This window comes from Saccostrea cucullata, unplaced genomic scaffold, assembly GCF_032062105.1.
Source record: "Saccostrea cucullata isolate Sc308-1 unplaced genomic scaffold, CSIRO_AGI_Scuc_v1 ctg502, whole genome shotgun sequence".
Taxonomy (NCBI): Eukaryota; Metazoa; Mollusca; class Bivalvia; order Ostreida; family Ostreidae; genus Saccostrea; species Saccostrea cuccullata.
The window spans coordinates 185,017-203,644 of record NW_026937360.1 but is presented as its reverse complement, the minus strand read 5'-3'; the positions used below and the strand labels follow the sequence as shown (position 1 = coordinate 203,644).

The 18,628-nt window shown below is 34.0% G+C and overlaps 2 protein-coding genes across 3 annotated transcripts in view; both read right to left on the bottom strand.

Moving 5' to 3' along the window:
- LOC134248047 (sacsin-like) overlaps positions 1–18,628 on the bottom strand; it is a 90,439-nt gene that overhangs the window by 48,226 nt on the left and 23,585 nt on the right. The window lies entirely within an intron of this gene.
- On the bottom strand, positions 863–17,898 carry LOC134248048 (sacsin-like). Of its 2 annotated transcripts, none has more exons than XM_062730470.1 (4): positions 17,228–17,898; positions 5,010–15,984; positions 3,269–3,562; positions 863–1,427 (listed from the first exon to the last, which is right to left on the bottom strand). In XM_062730470.1, exons 2-3 carry the CDS (start codon positions 15,138–15,140, stop codon positions 3,269–3,271), a joined length of 10,425 nt encoding a protein of 3,474 aa, XP_062586454.1. In that variant the 5' UTR covers positions 15,141–15,984; positions 17,228–17,898; the 3' UTR covers positions 863–1,427. The 2 variants fall into 2 exon arrangements, with proteins under 2 accessions (XP_062586454.1, XP_062586453.1); XM_062730469.1 differs by having other exon boundaries at positions 3,273–3,562.

Genomic DNA, 18,628 nt, shown 5'->3' with positions numbered 1-18,628 from the left:
AAGTGACGACAACGGACGAAAAAATTATTTTTTTGCTTCTAGAGACATTTGTTACCAAAAAACTTGTCAAGAACTTCAAAAATACGCATTTTTCGACTACGTCCGGTTTGGCCGGAAGTGACGACGCCGGACATTTTCTGACGACTTCAAAAGATTAAGCTAGTCATTTTGAACAACTTTGCTTCTTTGACGTATTACAAATTCTCAATACGTTTTGAGATATAAAGAAAAAACTGTTGGCCCCTCTAGGCCCTTAAATTTAGGAGCCAGCCGTTTTTTCGAGATATCATTTGAAAGATCTTTAAATTCTGCACTTCTTTTGTTCTATACGTTTTCACAAAATATTTTCAGGTAAAAAGATATCGAAGAAAAGGTGTGAGAAATTTTGAAATTTGTGATAGGTCTATTTTCGGGCCATAGCGAGCGCCGCTGAGCGTCACTTCCGGTAAATTTGATATACCTGATGCACCTCTCCAGACATAGCCTCAAAGTTTGAAGTTTCTATCTAGAGCCGTTTTTCGGGAAAATTGTGGACAAAATGACCCGTAAAAATCAGAAAATCGACGATATCTCTAGACCGGAAGTGACGTCATCGAAACGGAAAAAAACGCATAAGGTTCAAGTGATGTTCCATACGTCCTTAAAGTTTCATAAGATTTTGTTCAGCCGTTTTCGAGAAATCGCGTGCACAAAATCGGTAAGAAAAAAAAATAATAATAAAAGTGAAAAAGAAACCGAAGAAAAACAATAAGGTCTTCCGCTGAAGACGGAAGACCTTAAAAATACTTACAGTAATGAAGAATTCTCATAACAAAATTCAATATAACAAAAAAAAAGATTTTTTTATGAAAACTCAATTAAAGAAAGTATTAGATAACACAGTATGTACAAAAATATATATAGGTACTACAAAGAAACATTTCATTATAATATAAATGGAAAATAAAGTGAATACTTATGGATATTTAATAATATTTGCATCACAATTTATTCAAAGGTTTCAATGTTTCCCAACCTTCTCTTAATCTTACCTCCTTTACATTTGAATGTAAAATACATGTAACTAGCTTTATTTACACATAAAATTTTAACAAAATGATCATTAAATCTCAGTGTTTACTGTCAAATCTTGAAAAATATGTTCATTAGTAAGTATAAAATTTGATGTACGAGTATATACACACAGATAAATGAAATTTTATAAAAATGGACCTTAGAATCTTTTCTTGAATCTATTCACAAGATGTATATTTATCTAATTTTAAACGGACAACCTCCACTTACAAACCAAAACTCAATGCAAAGCATTTTATTTTTTCTCTCTGTTAATTTTCGTATGAATACACAAGGCACAACTGAAAATATTCACTTTCTCTCTTGATCGGCATACATGGTCCCTTTTTATATCCAATCTGCCATGTTAGGTTCTGCAAATAAAAATAGAAACCAAACAAATTTAAGCATTGGATTTCTTGAGATAGGTAGAAATATTGATAGTAGTAAAGACCAGTTTGAAAAAAAATGTTCACAACATGATTATAAACGACAAGGATGATTTCGCTAGTGTTGATGAGTTCGGCGAAAATAAACGTAAAGGAATTTCGGATAAAGAATTTAATGGTTTTATGGTGGTTTATAAATACTTAAATCAAGGAACCAAACGGATGCTTAATGGTTATATCTCTCTCCCGAGAAAGACGGAATGAATATAACAACTTTCGAGACAACATCTATAATAATTGTTTTGATAAAGTCTTATTCCTGATGATTTTTTTATAGAGGTTTGCCAACATTTATTTTGTTATGTAAAATGGAAATGATTATTATACATTAAATAAACTAGTATATAATCGAGAGAGTAGGTTTATTAAATTTACACTATACTCACGCAATCTGGGTACACTTATTTTTTACTACCGAGCCTTTAAATACCATCAAAAAGAAAATAAAATAGTGAGTATTACACTTTAACATTTGTCATAACTTTGAATTTGAATAAATAAGGCTTTCATATTTCACATGTACATTACCAATGGCAAGACCTTTTCAAATATACAATGAATTTTGACCTCTTTACTTTAAAGTATGACCTACTTTTCAACCATTTTAACTCTACTTTAAATTGGTCTTAACTTTTGAAAGAAAAAGATATTTTTTGAGTTATATATTACACATGTACATTACATGAGAATAGGCGTCACTGTATATTGTGAATATTTACCCTGTGACCATAATCTTGACGTATAACATATATTTCTTATCTCTTTAAAGTTGTTTCCTTATAATTTTTGATTGAGTAGAGATAATGCTTTCATATTTCACAAATGCGTTACTTGAAACAAGGTGTTTCCGGGATGCTTTGATTTTTTATCCCTTGATCTTCATGTTTGACACAATTTTTCAAAAATAAATAACTTTGATGATTTTTTTTAATGACCTATGATAGGGCGTTAATTTTTGACACAATATGTTATTAACAATGGTAACATGTCCACTAAAACACCGAAAGCAGGGAACAAAATTTCATGTTTATTAAAATGAATGCCTTCGGTTTTAGATGTTTCATTTAGGGAATAACTGTCTTCTTTTTCAATTTCATGACGCCTTCGGCGTTTATCCAAATTATTTCGAAAATCAAAAAATCGGACAGTTATTCCTTATATTTACATGGTACGTATTGATTCCGCCAATCCATGTGCTAAAAGCCCCGCTTCTTGTCTCTATTTGTCCCGTCCTGCAAGTGATTTTTTTAACCGCCCCCTATCGATGAACCAGTACATTCATGGAGAAATCAGGTACATTAACTTTTACTACATTAACTTTTTGTAATTTTATCTTGAACAAAGACATTGGAAATGTAAATATGTACAAGTATCAATAGCGGTTGAAGTTGGACCATATAGGAGGAGGAACTAAAAGGTTATAGTACGGCATTATAAAGTTATAATCTATTATAAACTTACAAAGCAATTGTTCAAATTTATTCGACTTATATTACCTAGATAATTTCTTCATATCTATTACTATCATTAGTACATGAACGTAAAGAAGGAAATATTTGCTCTCTCTCTCTCTTTTTTTTTTTTTTTTTTTTTTTTGCCTTCGTATTGAACGTATACAGAACTGGAAGTTAATTGAAACATAAGATAAGGAATATTTTTTGCCTATTTAAAACAAAGACATTTTGGTTCATCATGTCAAAATAAAAAAAAATAATGAAATGTGTACTGGATACCCCGATCATAAACATACAATGTTTGTTTATTACCTACTGAACACTTGGTATCCTTTGCCGAATGGTCTGTAAGATTTCACTTGCATATTCTATTGCCTTGGTTGCTTTATCACTTGTGTACAGGTCTGAGGGTATGCATCCCCCAGGTACAGCATCAGGATAACGCATCTGAAAATAGCCCCCTGTAATACTTTCTAAACGGCCAACAAGGCCCGACAAATTAACATCTTCTGTTAGATAAGCTAAAGAAGATAGATTGTGTGTGTTGAGAGCTACTTTGTTGGCGTCTATCTGGTATAGCAAGGCTTTCAAAGCTTTTTCAACCGCCTGAAAAACATTAAAATGAATTATTTTGAATCTCTTCAAATATGACTTTTTAAAGCATTTCTGAAATGAATTTCACGACGTCAAATCATTGCAATAAAGCATTTATTACAAAACACATCAACAATCTTATTCAAGAGTAAGCATTCCAAAACAAAATTGTTTTGGTTGGAATCTGCAAAATCAAAATGAACATTACACTTAAACATACATGTACGAGGGGTGTTAGAAAAGTTCGCGGACAAGTTCTATTGTGAGCGCGCTATTTCCACGAAACCGGTCAAACTTTCCAGATAAGATCTTAACCTATATTCCAATAAATATACAAAAATTTGGTGCATTGCGGTGATCATTGAAAAATATACGACTTTTTTATTTTGATAAATCTTGCTTCACGGAGCATGCTCCATTTTAGCACGTTTACGTTACAGAGACTCTTTATCAAAATAAAAAATTTCACAATTGTAGCGCAAAGAGATTTTTGATATTTTACCTATCGCTAAAATATTCGTGAAACGTCACTTGGAGAAATTTTGAATTAAATTGGAGGGTATATGATTGTTTTATAGCCATTTATAAATGATCAACACTTAAGAACACAGCCAAAAAATCGGAACGTCATTGAGCGTCATGAAGCACTGCACTAGTAAAAATTATGTGTAGACAATAAAAAGGCTAAAAAGAGATTAAAACTTTCAAGATGATGCCGGGAATTTCCTACACACACAAAGGAAAAAAGTTTTCAAATGGTTGTGACTTCATAGAAATGGAAGGATTAATATTTTGAATGATTAACTCCATCGATACTTCAGTACCCTCTTATCGCATGGACGTTGTGCCTATATGGTTTTGCATAGTTTTCATACCTGATCAATTTACTGCATAGACGTTTTTAAAGATGTCAAAAATATCCGAATCGATACAATCCGAATTAGTACAAAAGACATTATAGTAGAAAGGTAACATGTCTTGATATAGATATTCAATTTTAAAGTAGAAAAAAGATAAGAAAAATCTGAAGAAAGGGAAGATTTATAGAACTGCGACAAGGCACAAAGGATTGTAATCTGGTTGTCACGTCACCTTACGTCAAGGGATTGCTCCGTGAGTCCTATGACCTCATAGTAAAAATCGTCGTAAATTTTCAAGATTTTAGTAAATGTACCTGATTTTTTACATACTTATAAACAAAATGCAGGAATTTGTTCAGACAAAGGTCATAATTCACAGTACACAATAGATTTTCCGTAATTCAATGTGTCCGCGAACTTTTCTAACACCCCTCGTATAAGCTATATAATTAATAACTTTGTGCACAATATGAAAATGGAAAAGTTTTGACAATTCTGCTAGTCTTTCTAAAAAAAATTATACAAATGATAGATTATCTAATGTTTATTGAAACAATTTACAAAATTATTTTTATTCAAGGTAAGGTTGTATATCTTACCTGATGGCATTTATAACAGGTCCAGTTGTATGCATTTGGTCCATTCAGGTCTGTAAAAGCAGCTTTAAAATCAATATCAGCTTGTTTAAACCACCTCTTGGCTTGGCCAGGCTGGGAGCCTCTCTCATTAAAAGCAGTAAAGAATGGCGCATCTTTCCTCTCTGTTGAGCCAGAATAATCTAAGTGATTTTTAGCATATTCATTAACACGAGTATCACAAATGACCCAAAAGCATGTAATTGGATAAATAACCTCCGGATTGAAAGAATCAAAAATGTCTTTGTCGTCAACTGGTTCGCCTTTTTTGAGCGTTTCTTCAATGAAGTGTATAAACTTATTTAGTTGAACATAATAGTCCTTATTCTCAGCATAGTTTTTAGGATGATGCTGCAAAATTAGTCTTTTCATTGTTCTGTCGAACTCTGATTTTGATTTTTTAAAGGCTTTTCTCATAACGTCTCTGATGTATACTTTAACATTGTCTATATTCCATTTTAATACCTTGGCGCCATCGACTTCTTCAGGATTTTCGTCAATGTTTTCCTGTCTTACAAACTTGTACACTCTAGATGCTTCGGCAACAAGTGCTTTTTCACTGCCGACATCAATTTTGTATTTCATATCCCAAGCATCGGCATTCAGCCCATGTGAACCATGTTGCGTAAGAAGCCCTACAATCCTTGCTAAAATATACACAGGTGTGTCTTCATTTTTTGGTTCTTCTTCATCAATAATAGGATCATACACTTCGTATGCCACATATGTTCCTATCTCTATATATGTGCACGAATTGTTCAGAAGGTGATGCAAAGATAAAGAAATCTCTGCTCCTAAATCTGGCATGAAAGGCAAAATTGTCAAAGCCCGTCCAACATCTATTGCCATGATTTCTAGATTTGTTAGTTCATCTTCTATCTTGCATGGATTCTTAATACATTTTAACACATCTGTTAAGTACGTTTCATTCTTTTTCAAAGGGTCTCCAAGGTAAATGTTCAACATTGCTGATAATTTCCTATCGATGTCAAAGATCAAATCTGCAATATCTACTTCATGATTTACTTTAAAATATATTCGTAACTCAACAGAGTTTCCTGCATCGTCCTTTATTTCCTCGCTAAATACTTTCTTTTGTTTTTCTGTATTTGGTAGTATAGATTCATTGTACATCAATACTGTTTCAAGTGTCTCTAACTGGAAGACAGTCACGCGTTGCAGCTTTTGAAAAATTTCAGTTTGCTTGGCCTCACTAAAACTTTTTCCATTCTTATACAGTTCGTCTCTGACAAGTCTAATTACACCAAAATAACATTTATCGCTTCTCAAAAAATTCTGTAATGTACGAGCATGTTCTGTAAATGCAGCTGATTGTGTGCATCCTCTGTTCATTTCTTCATTGAAAATCTTGGACATCAATTTAGGTCGATGACTCTCCGGAAGGAGATTGATTTCGCCCAAAGGATCTAACACATCCATTCCCAACTCATCAAATCCAACAAAGAATTCTAAATCAGGTAAACTCCTTCCTATTCGTCCTTCAATTAGAACGTCATCTATAAATACCATTTTGTCACTCTGTATTAAATTGTGACGTTTGCTTGGAAAATATAATACAGACTCAATTTTGATTTGTTCTTCCTTCTTAAGTTTACTAAACAAATATTGCACAGTCTTCTTTGTTTTAAGTATTTCATTCGGTTCCAACTCATTTCCTTCAGTTTCCTGATATATTTCATACAAAACATTCACAAGGTGTTGACAGAGAAGAGTATCTGCTGCTCCACAGTCACGAAAAAGCGAATGGAACTGTCCATAGAAAACCGGTGCTTTGCACAAGTAGGGTAAAATTTCTTCCTCGTCATTTATATCAAGAATTACACGTTGTGGAAGACTTAATATCTCCCTCTTCTTGATAAAAACAAATGGAACCGTTTTAAGCAATGCAAAATATTCATCAGTTCCATGTTTTTGTAAAAATTCATAAACACTGAACATGACGTTTGAAACTGCTTTCTCGTTTCTGTTGTCCATTAAGAGCTGTGGCAATTGATCTTTTATTGAAAAACATATGTTTGTTACGTGGTTAACAACATTTTTAACTGGAGGCAAATCAATTATTTCCAACATCCTCTTTGCTAATACTTGTTCATCGCGAGATAAATATCTTAGTGCATCAAAGGTCTCCTCGGATATGATTCCCATTACCGACCAAATTAGTTTGTCACAAGTAGGAATAGCTGAATTCCGAAAGCAAATCAATTTATTACAATTGTTATATTGTTCTACTATTTGAGTGTACACTTTTGACACCTTGTAAGGACAAATGAAACGAACATGTTTCAGGTCGTTCACAAATGACCAATTTTTCAGCAAATCTGTGCGATTAAGAAACAAATCTCTGACAAGATACCTAGAATTCTTTAGTACAATTGAAGTGACACCATTCAAATCTCCTAAATTTTGCAATCGTATAGCAAACTCTAAAAATATTTCAGGTGTGAATTCATTTTTCATTCCACAATGTATTAGGAAATTTTCCCATTCAGGATTGTCAAATGGTTTTGAGGGTAATTCTGAGGATAAGCAAAGGCAATTTTCTAGCTTAAATATATCCTTACTAGGGTTAAAAAAATCACATGCACGTGCATACCGACCACTCTCTGTCGGTAAGAAGGGAATTTTACGCAACAGACCATCTAAATGGGTTAGTTGACGTTGTGCATTTAAGCAGTTAGAGTATTCCAGAGAATGAATAACAATATCCTTTATATACCTTAAATGAAACATGACCGTTTCAGGTGGCAATCTTTGAAAATTTGGAAGCAAGACCTGAATATAAAAAGAGACGTCAGTTACTACTTTACAGCCAACAAACTGGTAGAGCTGAGTTAAACTTTGATCTTCCTCAATGAACGTCGTATTCATTGTTTTACTCCATTCCACAAGTCCATATTTCGGGACGTCCTCTGGTAAAATAATGACAGTTTTCCTTTGGACGCTTACACATTGCTGATATATGTCACTGTAGTAGAGCGGAAGAGCTGCGAGTTTGTCTCTAGATCCTGGACTTTCTTTGAGAGTCTCGAGATTCTGGGCAAAATATTTCATTATAGCCTTACATGAATCATTACACTGTGTACATAACCTTGCTAAATTACAAAAAACGCAGTTTAAAATATCTTCCACATTTGCGATTGTTGCAGCCAATGTTTGTAAAATCTTAGATACAATATGACAATTGTTGAACCCATCTTGATCTTTGTAAGTCGGCAAACATGTATTGTCCAAAAGTGGTAAATTAAGCTCTATCAAAGCTTTTTGCTCAATCGCATTTTGTCCAAACATGAGCAATAATACCCGTTTTCCATGTTTCAATGGAAAAAGAAAATGATTTTTCCCTTCGTTTTGTTTGATGATTGCAGGGACCAAATACCACCTTTCAAACAATTGCAACACTTTTGAAGAAAACATTTGAAACCACTCTCGCTCTGAGTTTGTCTTTTTTTCCCTGATTTGCTCATCAAAGATGAAATCTTGAAATTTTTGGGCTATAAAAAACCAGAAAAGCTTAATCCATCTGACGTTTGGAATGCTTTTTGATTCAGGATTCCACGATTGCTCAGTGCATGCTCTACAAGATGGTGAGATGTTTTGTTGAAGAAGTTCTGAAAAATCAGAAACATCTAATTCCTTAATTATTTTTTGTAAAGCTGAATGACTCTTCAGTATGCGCATTTGTCCAACATCAGCAATCAGATTAGCTGATCTTGGAAGAAGTTCAGGAAAGTCTATCAAATAGATGACTCTTTCATTTCTGAATTCACGAAGGAGCCCATCAGCAGTAATGAGTAATGGAACATGTTCAAAGTCCTCGGCTTTTAAATCTTTATCCCGTACACAATACGACAGAAGAGACTGTGTAACGTTTTTATGCTTCATTCTTGTTTGTTTGACAGGAATATTTACCTTTTCAATTTTACACTTGTACTGTGCATCTGTTTTATATGTTTTCAAAAAATTGAGCACAGCTTTTGGAGACACGATCTGTACACCGTCTATTCCTGCATCTTTCATGCTACTAAAAACCCAAAGTGGTGTTTCAATAAGCAACATTCCGAGATTTTTCAAGCTTTGAGCAAGAAATTCAGAATCTTTCGAGCATGACTCATTTAATTTCTTACTGCTTTTACCGTATGTAAAATAATATCCTTCAGCTGCATGATCTTGTCTTAATGGCCACTTTATTCCATCAAAGAAGGCAGTTTGAAGTGTTGTCCATGTTACTTCGAATTGCTGATCGTGCATACGTATATTTATATCAGATTTACTCTTGTCTGGGGATTGGTTTTCCAAATCTGTTTTTACCGAACTTTCATCTGAACATTCAATATTTAGATCTTCCCGGCGAACAATGGGAAAGAATTTGCAATTGTGTTGACCCACATACCTATACAACTCTGTAGAGGTATACTGCCAAATTTTATCTTTCAGTAATTTCATTGATGGAAAAACTTTATGAAACTTGTCTAATTGATCCCAAGGTTGGTCTGATAAAGACTCTGGGAAAAGCAGGTTTCTCAAATGTTCAATAGCTAATGCATACGTCGGAACAATGACTTCTTTAATCAAGGTTTTATTCCAAATTATCTTCAAATCTGTGTGCTGAGAATCTGGCCACCATATACCATGCCGGGCTTCATGATCTAAAACGAAATGTCCATTTAAATGAACTGTAAGCCCTGTCTGAACAGGTAAAGGTAGAAAGCAATACGCTCTAAATTCCGATATTTCCTTGTGTACATGGAGCTTTCTGTCGTATTGTACTGGTACCATGTTTTCCATATTGATGGCAATTCCTGAAGTAGGTAACAAAGCAAGTCTTCTCTCTCTGTAAGCCTCTTTTATAATTTCAGGAATCTTAGTTTTGTCCTGAAAACCAACTCCAGTGACAATCAACCAATTTTGGAAAAGCTGTTCATTCACATTTATTTTTAAATAATATTCGACTTCTTTTCTCTCCATGGAACAAATCAGAGTTGTGTCTTTCTTCATTTGTTGTCTGATATTTGCAATAGCATGACATAAGTAAGATTTAATTGATGATATCAGTTTTGTTTTCGAAGAAACGCTAAACTCTTTCGACAGAATTCCTTCCATATTAATAGACGAAACCGTTATGCACCTAACATTGTGCAGAAACAACAGACATTCAGCCATGTCCTCTTTCAATTCGTCTAGTAGACTCTCGATATCCTCGCATGATATCAATTTTGAGGACAACAACGACTCTCTATTGGAGCGTAAAGGAAAACGAAATAATGTTCCACGGGAAGATGTCCATAACTCACTTCCATACAAGTAACATGACATAATGTCCTTATACTTGGCATTCTTCGAAAAATTTTTAAATTTCCTTCCTGGCTTTTCCATTGTTGAACGTTGAATGTACTTGCAATGTGGGTCTAAGATACACAAAGTATCTTGAGAAGTTCTCTGATCTCTTGATAAAAAGGACGGTACATCTGTCAAATGATACACAACATTAAATCCAACTCCATATTGTCCCGTTAATGTTGGATCATTTCCCTTGCTTCCAATTCCCAAATTCTGTATTCCTTCAAAATCCTTATCTGTGAACACACTGTCGTTAAAAACACACAATGCTGGGCCTTGTAATTCTTTCCAGTTCTCACTAAATACATAGTCACATTTATGCGTACGAAAGTCTTTTATAAAATGCATTTCAGTTGCCCCTGCATCGTCTGCGTTTTGAAGAAGTTCTTTCATGATATTATTTTCTGGATACCCATCGAGAATCCTGTTTATACGATTTGTCAAATCCTCATGCTGTCCAAATGCATCCCCAAATTCCTCTGACTCCTCAAAGATATTCTGCTCTCGTTTAGATTTTACTCCTACAAGTTTTGCAACTTTAATTGTAATTTCTGTATTTAGAAATTTCATTGATTCTGTCCTTGGAAGCCAAGCACAATCATCTAAGCACAATTCGTTTACATGAATAAAGTATCCATTTACATCTGGAAGATAAAGATTATCATTTGACAACAAGTCAAAATTTTCCAAAAGGTTAGCTATTCTGCAAACCAAGCGTAATTTGTTTCTTGGTAATTTTTTTCCACTGTGATTTTCTTTGATGCAAAGAAGGACATCTACAATATCGTCGGGATCAACAAAGTTCCGCACACCAAGGACTTTCATTAACTCGAGAAAATTGTGTGCAAGTCTCGATTTCAAACCAAAGAAAAAGGGACTGCAATCTTGTGGTAAATAAAATACCACCTGATTAGGAAATGCAAATGTTTTTTCCGTCAGAACACAGGGTAAATTTGACAAATTATCACGGATGAAAGTTTTAACGTCTGGTTCTGTAACTCTTCCCTGAAGAACAGTATAGATATCAAAGCATATGTCTTCTACAATCTTATTTGCAGCATTTTCTATTTTATTTGTAATTTCTGTGAGCTGATGTTTCAGGGTTTCCAATTCGACATATGTCTCGGATTTTACTCCAAGAGCCTTTACTTCTCTTACATATGACTTGAATATATCATATCTACCGAGAACTATTTTTGTACATCCTACTAAACGTTCACATGTGGGTAGGAACATATTGCAAGGACATTCAAACGATATAGGTTCTTCTTTTCCTTTCTCAGAATGAATAGCGCACTTCTCTTTATTGCTTTTTCCTTTCGAGACTTTATGGTGCCATTTTACAGGCCAACCATCAGGTTTTTCTTTCACTGGTAGAAAAGACGTGTTAGATAATTTTTTTGTAGTTTTCTGTGGTACTTGAGGAAAAAACCTATGAACATATTTTATTATATGCATCGATCGCTGTAATGCACATTCTCCGCACTGTTTTGACAGCTCACTAACATCTCCTGCTTGAGATTCGCAAAGGTCCCATGGTATTTCATTTTTCATCATTCCAAGACTTACTAATACTTCAAGATCATCCTCCCTGTAAAATATTTTTGCTGGAAATCGCTCATCTTGTATAACAAATAGTCCAGATAGAGATGAATGGGGGTGAATAAGATTTTTAGGTGCCCGTCTCACACCATTCGGGGGCGTTTTAATGCAGTCTGTCTTCTGAATTGCAGTTAGAATATTCTTATTTTTTGATCTAATTGCCTGTAGTACAATTTTATCATACTTCGTCCCACGGTACATTAAAATGTTTGGCAAAAAATAGTCTATGAAAAACTTCTCGTATGTTACAACATGCTTTTCGAAAAACACATCTAGATGATTCTCTAATTCTTTGTACACATCTCTGGGTATTTCTGTTAAAGTTTTACCATCCATTGGGCTTTTCCTCAAAATTTCCGAAGCTGCCTGTTTTAAATGTTTGTCTTCTTCCATTTCCCAGTGCAGAAATATACATTCTTGAAATCTTTTCCAGCCACAGTATGTCTTAAACAATGGTAAGTCGCGAACAACAATTGCTTTGTAAAATTTAAGCTTGAAATGCTGCAAAAGTGTATCACAAGATTGCGTTGGCCACAGGGCAAAATACGAATAACTTTCTGACGAGTGATCCTTCAGTAATAACAACAGACTGATAAAGGCTTCTAAAGTGGCATCAGTGACTAGACTGTAATTCCATATTGTTTGTTTTGTGCTGTCTTTATCATCTTCTGTTTGGTTTAAAAGTCTTTGACGATCTGAGGAAATTGCAAAACTTCCATTAATATGAAAATTCATTCCATTTGGGATAGGCAATGGCAAGAAACAAAATAAATGTCCTAACTCATAGAAGCCATATCTGTGAAAATCTCCATGAAGTTTAAAAGGTGTTATTTGGCCATTCTTTATTTCTACAGGAACTGCAACACTAGAAATGGGAAAAGCCCCATCACTTCTGTTTTCCTTGAAAAGCCTTAATGACTGGTTATGTCCTAAAGCCCATGTTATTACCCAGTAAGTGTTTTCTGTAAATGAATTTTTTTTGTCAAGCCAAAAATGTCCTGTGCTTGCGACCGTGACATTAGTTAAAGAGAAAGCAACAAAACTAGGATTACTATCCACATTGCAACAGTATCGAGAAGCAGCAGCTAAAATATTCATATCATGCTGCTCCAACTGACTTTCTTCCTTTTTTTGAACTGTCATTATCAATTTCATTTCTTCCCCAGGATTTATACTGTTTTTTGCGTTATGAAATATTTTAATTGTTTTTACATTCTGGGTGAAAAGGATCATATTTCCACATGATTTACAGAACAACTTTATTAGTCTGACCATTTCTTCTTTTGAATATTCCTTCCTTTTTATTTTACTTGTACGCGCTTGTTGCTTTGTACGCAGAGGGAATCTGAAAAGTGTTCCTTTGTAAGGTCGGTCTTCCGAAAACACTGATGATTTAAACCCAAAAACATTTTCATATGGTTTGAACTGATCTTCAAATTTATAAAGCATTGTTTTATTGTAAAGATTCAGCTTAATTCCTGGACTTTTCTCATTCACTATCGCTTCTCCCAAATATTTTCCATGTGGATCTAAATACACCATGTATTTTCCACTCACAAAACTTGGAACATCTGTTAGATTATAAACTGCATTGAAGCCTAGTCCAAACTTTCCAATTTTTGTTGTATCTTCTTTTTTGGTGGCACCATTCAGTTTTTGAATATTTTGAAAGTCACTTGGAGAGAAAGCAGCATTGTTATAAGCCCACAGTGCTGGCCCTTGACATCCTTTCATTCCTGGGTCTAAAAGACAGTTTCTTGCACCTTCATTTTCTCTTTCGTCATAGAGAAAATATACTTCAGATGCCCCAGCGTCGTCAGCATTTTGAATCAATTCTTTTGGAACAGATAAACCGTCCGTGTATCCTTCCTCCAAAAGACGATTTAAGCGTTGAGTCAATGGCTCTGATTGTCCGAATTCTGAAATAATTTCTTCTGCATCTGATAATGCGAATTTTCTCAATGACTTAACACCGAGTTTTTTTGCAATGTTTTTGTCAATCTTGGAATGAATCAGACAAATCTTAGTTTCATTTGTAAATGTTCCGCTGTACCAATTTGAATCAGTGTATGCACATTCATGTGCTTTCCTGAATGACAGGCATTGTGAGGCCTCATTGTGGATTGGTACAATGATATCATCTCTTATTTTAGACAAGTCTTCCTCTGAAAACTCAGATAATCTGCACAAAATTTTTTGAACTTTATCAAAGTCTTCATTTACACCTTGCAAATCTTCTATGCCAGATTGCTTTTCTCTAATTTTCTCTAGAGCCTTAATTAGCAGATAGTTAGATTGCTTTTTTTCACAACCTATAGCCTCAAAAAATCCTTCAAATGTGCTTAATTCTTTAGGAATCGGAATGTAATATGGGTCAAGGTTTAAATCAGTTGAATTGCGTTCTATGAAGACATCTTTGATCCTCACAAATCCAAGCTCCGTAAATATGCATTTTTCTGGCAGTAATGAAACAAAAGTAGATACTGTTTTTGTGGCTAGAAATTGATACACGTTTCTCGTTATATAACAGTACTCAACATGCTCATCCTTGTGGTAATCTTCAATTATATTGTTTAAATGCATCAAAACGTCTTCCAGTAAAGGTTCTCGAGGTAAATGAACCAAGTATTCCCAAGCTTTTGCAGGCAGTGGTAGAACTGATCCAATAATACACTCATACTTTGAACTATAAACCATTTCAAACGAAACAAATTTCTCTTTACTTGAGTACCACTTCATTTTCTTTGGGTAGAATTGATCCCCATTCTCTCTACATGGGATTATTTTGCATCCAAGTATTGAATTGTAAACATGTATAAAAAGGCTTTGGTTTTGTTGAAATACATAGAATAGGGCGTTTGACTTTCTCATTCTTAACGTGTTGTCAGTCATTTTTGAATCAATTTGTTGACATGTTTGCACAACATCACTTTGAAATGCTTGACTTTCTTGACTCTGAAATTGCAAATGACTTAGCAAATCCATTTGAGTTTTGTCTTCCTCAGGAAATTTGTCTTCTGAAATAAAAAGCTCTCGTAGAAATTTATTATTTGGATCATACAATTCATTTGCCGAGCAAAGTTTTCCTGCTTTGTTTTTGATAAAGCTGATTGAATTTAAATCCTTTTGAATCATCGACCAATTTGTAAAATTGGTTGCTTTTCTAAAACATAAAAGCAGAATTTTCGTTTATGTTCATCGTTCAACGAATGAAATCCTTGCATAATTTTGTCGATGCATTTCTGTACACACATACTTAGATCCACTTTATTTGCATTTAGCTCTGACAGAAGTTTTACTTCTTTTGTTGTTAATGGTAAAATCATAACAGAAGGGAACTGAATTGGTAAGTCCATTTCTCCAACATACATATCACTACATTCCTTCAAAGACGTGTATCCAATTTGACTTGAAAGGTAAATACTAGAAAAACACTTGAAGATTTTCAGATGTTGTAACTTCGGGATTAACGATTCTGGAATGGAAACAGGTAAAAATTCTTTGAACCACTCCCTTTCTGCGACGGAACAATACAAGTTGAATGAACCAATGCCATTCTTTAAACACTGCTGCAATAGATTACCCTTCCCATAATCAGTACATTCTACTACAATTCCTTTTCCTGGTAAAAACAAAAGATGGTCATGATATGATTCATCAATGACCCAAATTTTGAAATGTGCAAGGACTTTTATGTGAAACATATCCATACCGACTCCACTTATAAATGAATCAGATATTTTCTTTAACTTTTCCGATTCTCTTGTCTTGATCAAATTGAGATCTCTTACATGTTCCAATGATAACGGGCAATTATCTTTCAGATAGTCCCACACCTTCTTTAACCAGCATTCTTCAAAAATAACATTGGTTTCCTTTACTAATATAGGATCTCCAGTTTTCTCTTTTTGTAGATTAATAAGCTTCTTTAGAAGGTGTACAAAGTTGTTGGAACACAATCTTTGAAATGAATAGTATCCTGAAAAATAACAGAATAATGTATAAAAAGTAAATCAAAACAACAATGCATAAGAGTAATTTTTGAAAATACTGTATATTCACCAACCAAAATTATAAATTTAACCAGAAGTCTGTAACGAGACTGTAGCTCTACTGGTTTGTACTTGTAACAAAGGAAGAGAAAAGTAGCCATTTGGACTTAAAACTTTGCAACAGCAATAAATTTAATAATGATCTTTGATTAAGTCTCTTTTGGTGGCAACTTGTATACCAAATTAAATTGAAATCAGACCAAAACTGTGGTAGAAATAGCATTTTGAAAGTATTTCTCAGAAATTTCTATTTTTAGCTACCATAGCAACACCATTCATTGAAATCAAAAACCGACGCACTAAATTATGTATCTTAGAGTAGTCAAGAACAAAACTGTGGTAGAAATAGCATTTTGAAAGTATTTCTTAGAAATTTCTATTTTTAGTAACCATGGCAACACCGTTCATTGAAATCAAAAACCGACGCACTAAATTATGTATCTTAGAGTAGTCAAGACCAAAACCGTGGTAGAAGTAGCATTTTGAAAGTATTTCTTAGAAATTTCTATTTTTAGTAACCATGGCAACACCATTCATCGAAATTAAAAACCGATGCAATAAATTATGTATCTTGGTGTAATCTACTTGTGTGCAAAGTTATATTGAAATCAGACCAAAACTGTAGGAGGAGTACCGATTTAAAGGAATTTCACAGAAATTTCTATTTTTAGTAAACATGGAAACACCGCTCATCGAAATCAAAAACCGATGCACTAAATTATGTATCTTTGTGTAGTCTACTTGTGTGCCAAGTTACATTGAAATTACATCAAAACTGTAGGAGGAGGAACTTTTTAAAAAATAATCACCGAAATTTCTATTTTTAGTAACCATGGCAACACCTATCATCAAAATAATAAAAACCATGCACTAAAGTGTGCATCTTAGTGAAGTGTACTTGTGTGCCAAGCTATATTGAAATCAGACCAAAACTGTAGGAGGAGTAGCATTTTGAAAAATTGTTTACAGACAGACATACGGACGAACGACGGACACTTTACTATCGCATAAGCTTTTCTGGTCTCTGACCAGTAGAGCTAAAAAAAAATTTAAATACTTTAATGATGTGTTAAAGGGAATTTAAAAATTCTTAGTTTCAAGAATACTTCTAAATGCTATTTAAAAGTGCTAAAGAAATATATACGTGTATGAATATGTGCCCATGCTTACCTGAACTGGCTAGGTTTTTCAGCACTTTTCCAACTTCTGTTGTGGTAGATGTGTTTAAAATCAAAAAACTCTCTTGACCAATGAGAATTTCTAGCTCTAATTGTTCACAAAGGTAAAAGGTTTTTTGGGGCCCTTTTCTTTTTCCTTGCAAAGTTTCGTACATCCCATTTTGAAGTGGTAATAACTCTATTCCACTTAAATCTGAAACTACTCCATCACTGCATGTGTAGATTAACAGGTGCCCTTTACCTCTGTCACATAGAATCTCTTTATATCTTGGGTCTCTTTTGAGGAGATTTCTGGTTTCTTGAGGACTTGTACTTTTCACAATGTGGTTGATATGAAGGCTTCTCCAGTAATAAAATAGGTCCTCATGACCATTCAGAGCAATGATTTTATTTGTACATCTTTCAAAAAGATCTTTGACGGTATTTTGTACATCCTGATGTGTGTTTGTTGCAAAGAGAACAAAATATGCATCAGTAGTGAACACCCATTTTCGACTTTCAAGACATGGAATTTGCGATTGGAGAAGATGGCCGTGCATGATTTTTCCAATACATGCCAAATGATTCTTTATTACAGAAATCCTTGGAATATAGTGATAGAACATTTTCAAATACTTCTCAACCAACTCAAAACCAAAGGAATCGTCTCGCCACGACCTTAAAAACTCCCAGTAAACAATAGGTAAAATAGTTGTACCATTAGACTATTCCATAGCATTTCACCCTGGATGTGTGATTGGCTTGCTTCCTGATCACACGAAGGCCATTTTAAATGTTGTCGGTTACTATCGAGGGCAAAAAATCCATTGATATGAACAGGCAATCCAGTAGGACTTTCTTCCTGAAAAGGAAGAGGTAGGAAGCAAAACAGCTGACCATATTGAATTGGTTCGTCAAGTCTGGCTGCAACTCCAATATATGGTCTGTATGTTGATCGCCGATTTCGGATTAGATTTGAAAGCTCTTTATGCATACTTCCTGCATGGAAATATTGGACTATGAACCATACTTGCTCCATCTCTAGATCATCCATCTTGATCTTGTATGTTATCATATTTTTCATCCATACTGGTTCACATTGACAAATCCATCTATCATCTTCTGCCATATTGACTTCTATGTCTCTGATTTTTTCCTTGTAGCACTGTCTTTCATTTCTAATTTTCTCTACACAGCTTTGATCAATAGCAATTGTACATTCAGATTCACAACAGTTACTATCATTCTTAATTTTGTATATTCCGATTTCTTCAATAGAGGTTAAAAACAAGAGCTCAGAGCTCATCTCTTCTTTAAAAGACTTGAACAGATCCTTAACTTTTTCGGGTGAATATGTATTCTCTGACAATTTTGATGGTGCTTTTCTAAGGGGAAACCAGAAAAATGTCCCTTT

Coding starts and splice junctions, on each gene's coding strand:
- LOC134248048 (XM_062730469.1), bottom strand. CDS start 15,140: ATGATTCAAAAGGATTTAAATTCAATCAGCTTTATCAAAAACAAAGCA. Junction 3,563..5,009: donor CCTGTTATAAATGCCATCAG/GTAAGATATACA, acceptor AATGTTTTTCAG/GCGGTTGAAAAAGCTTTGAA.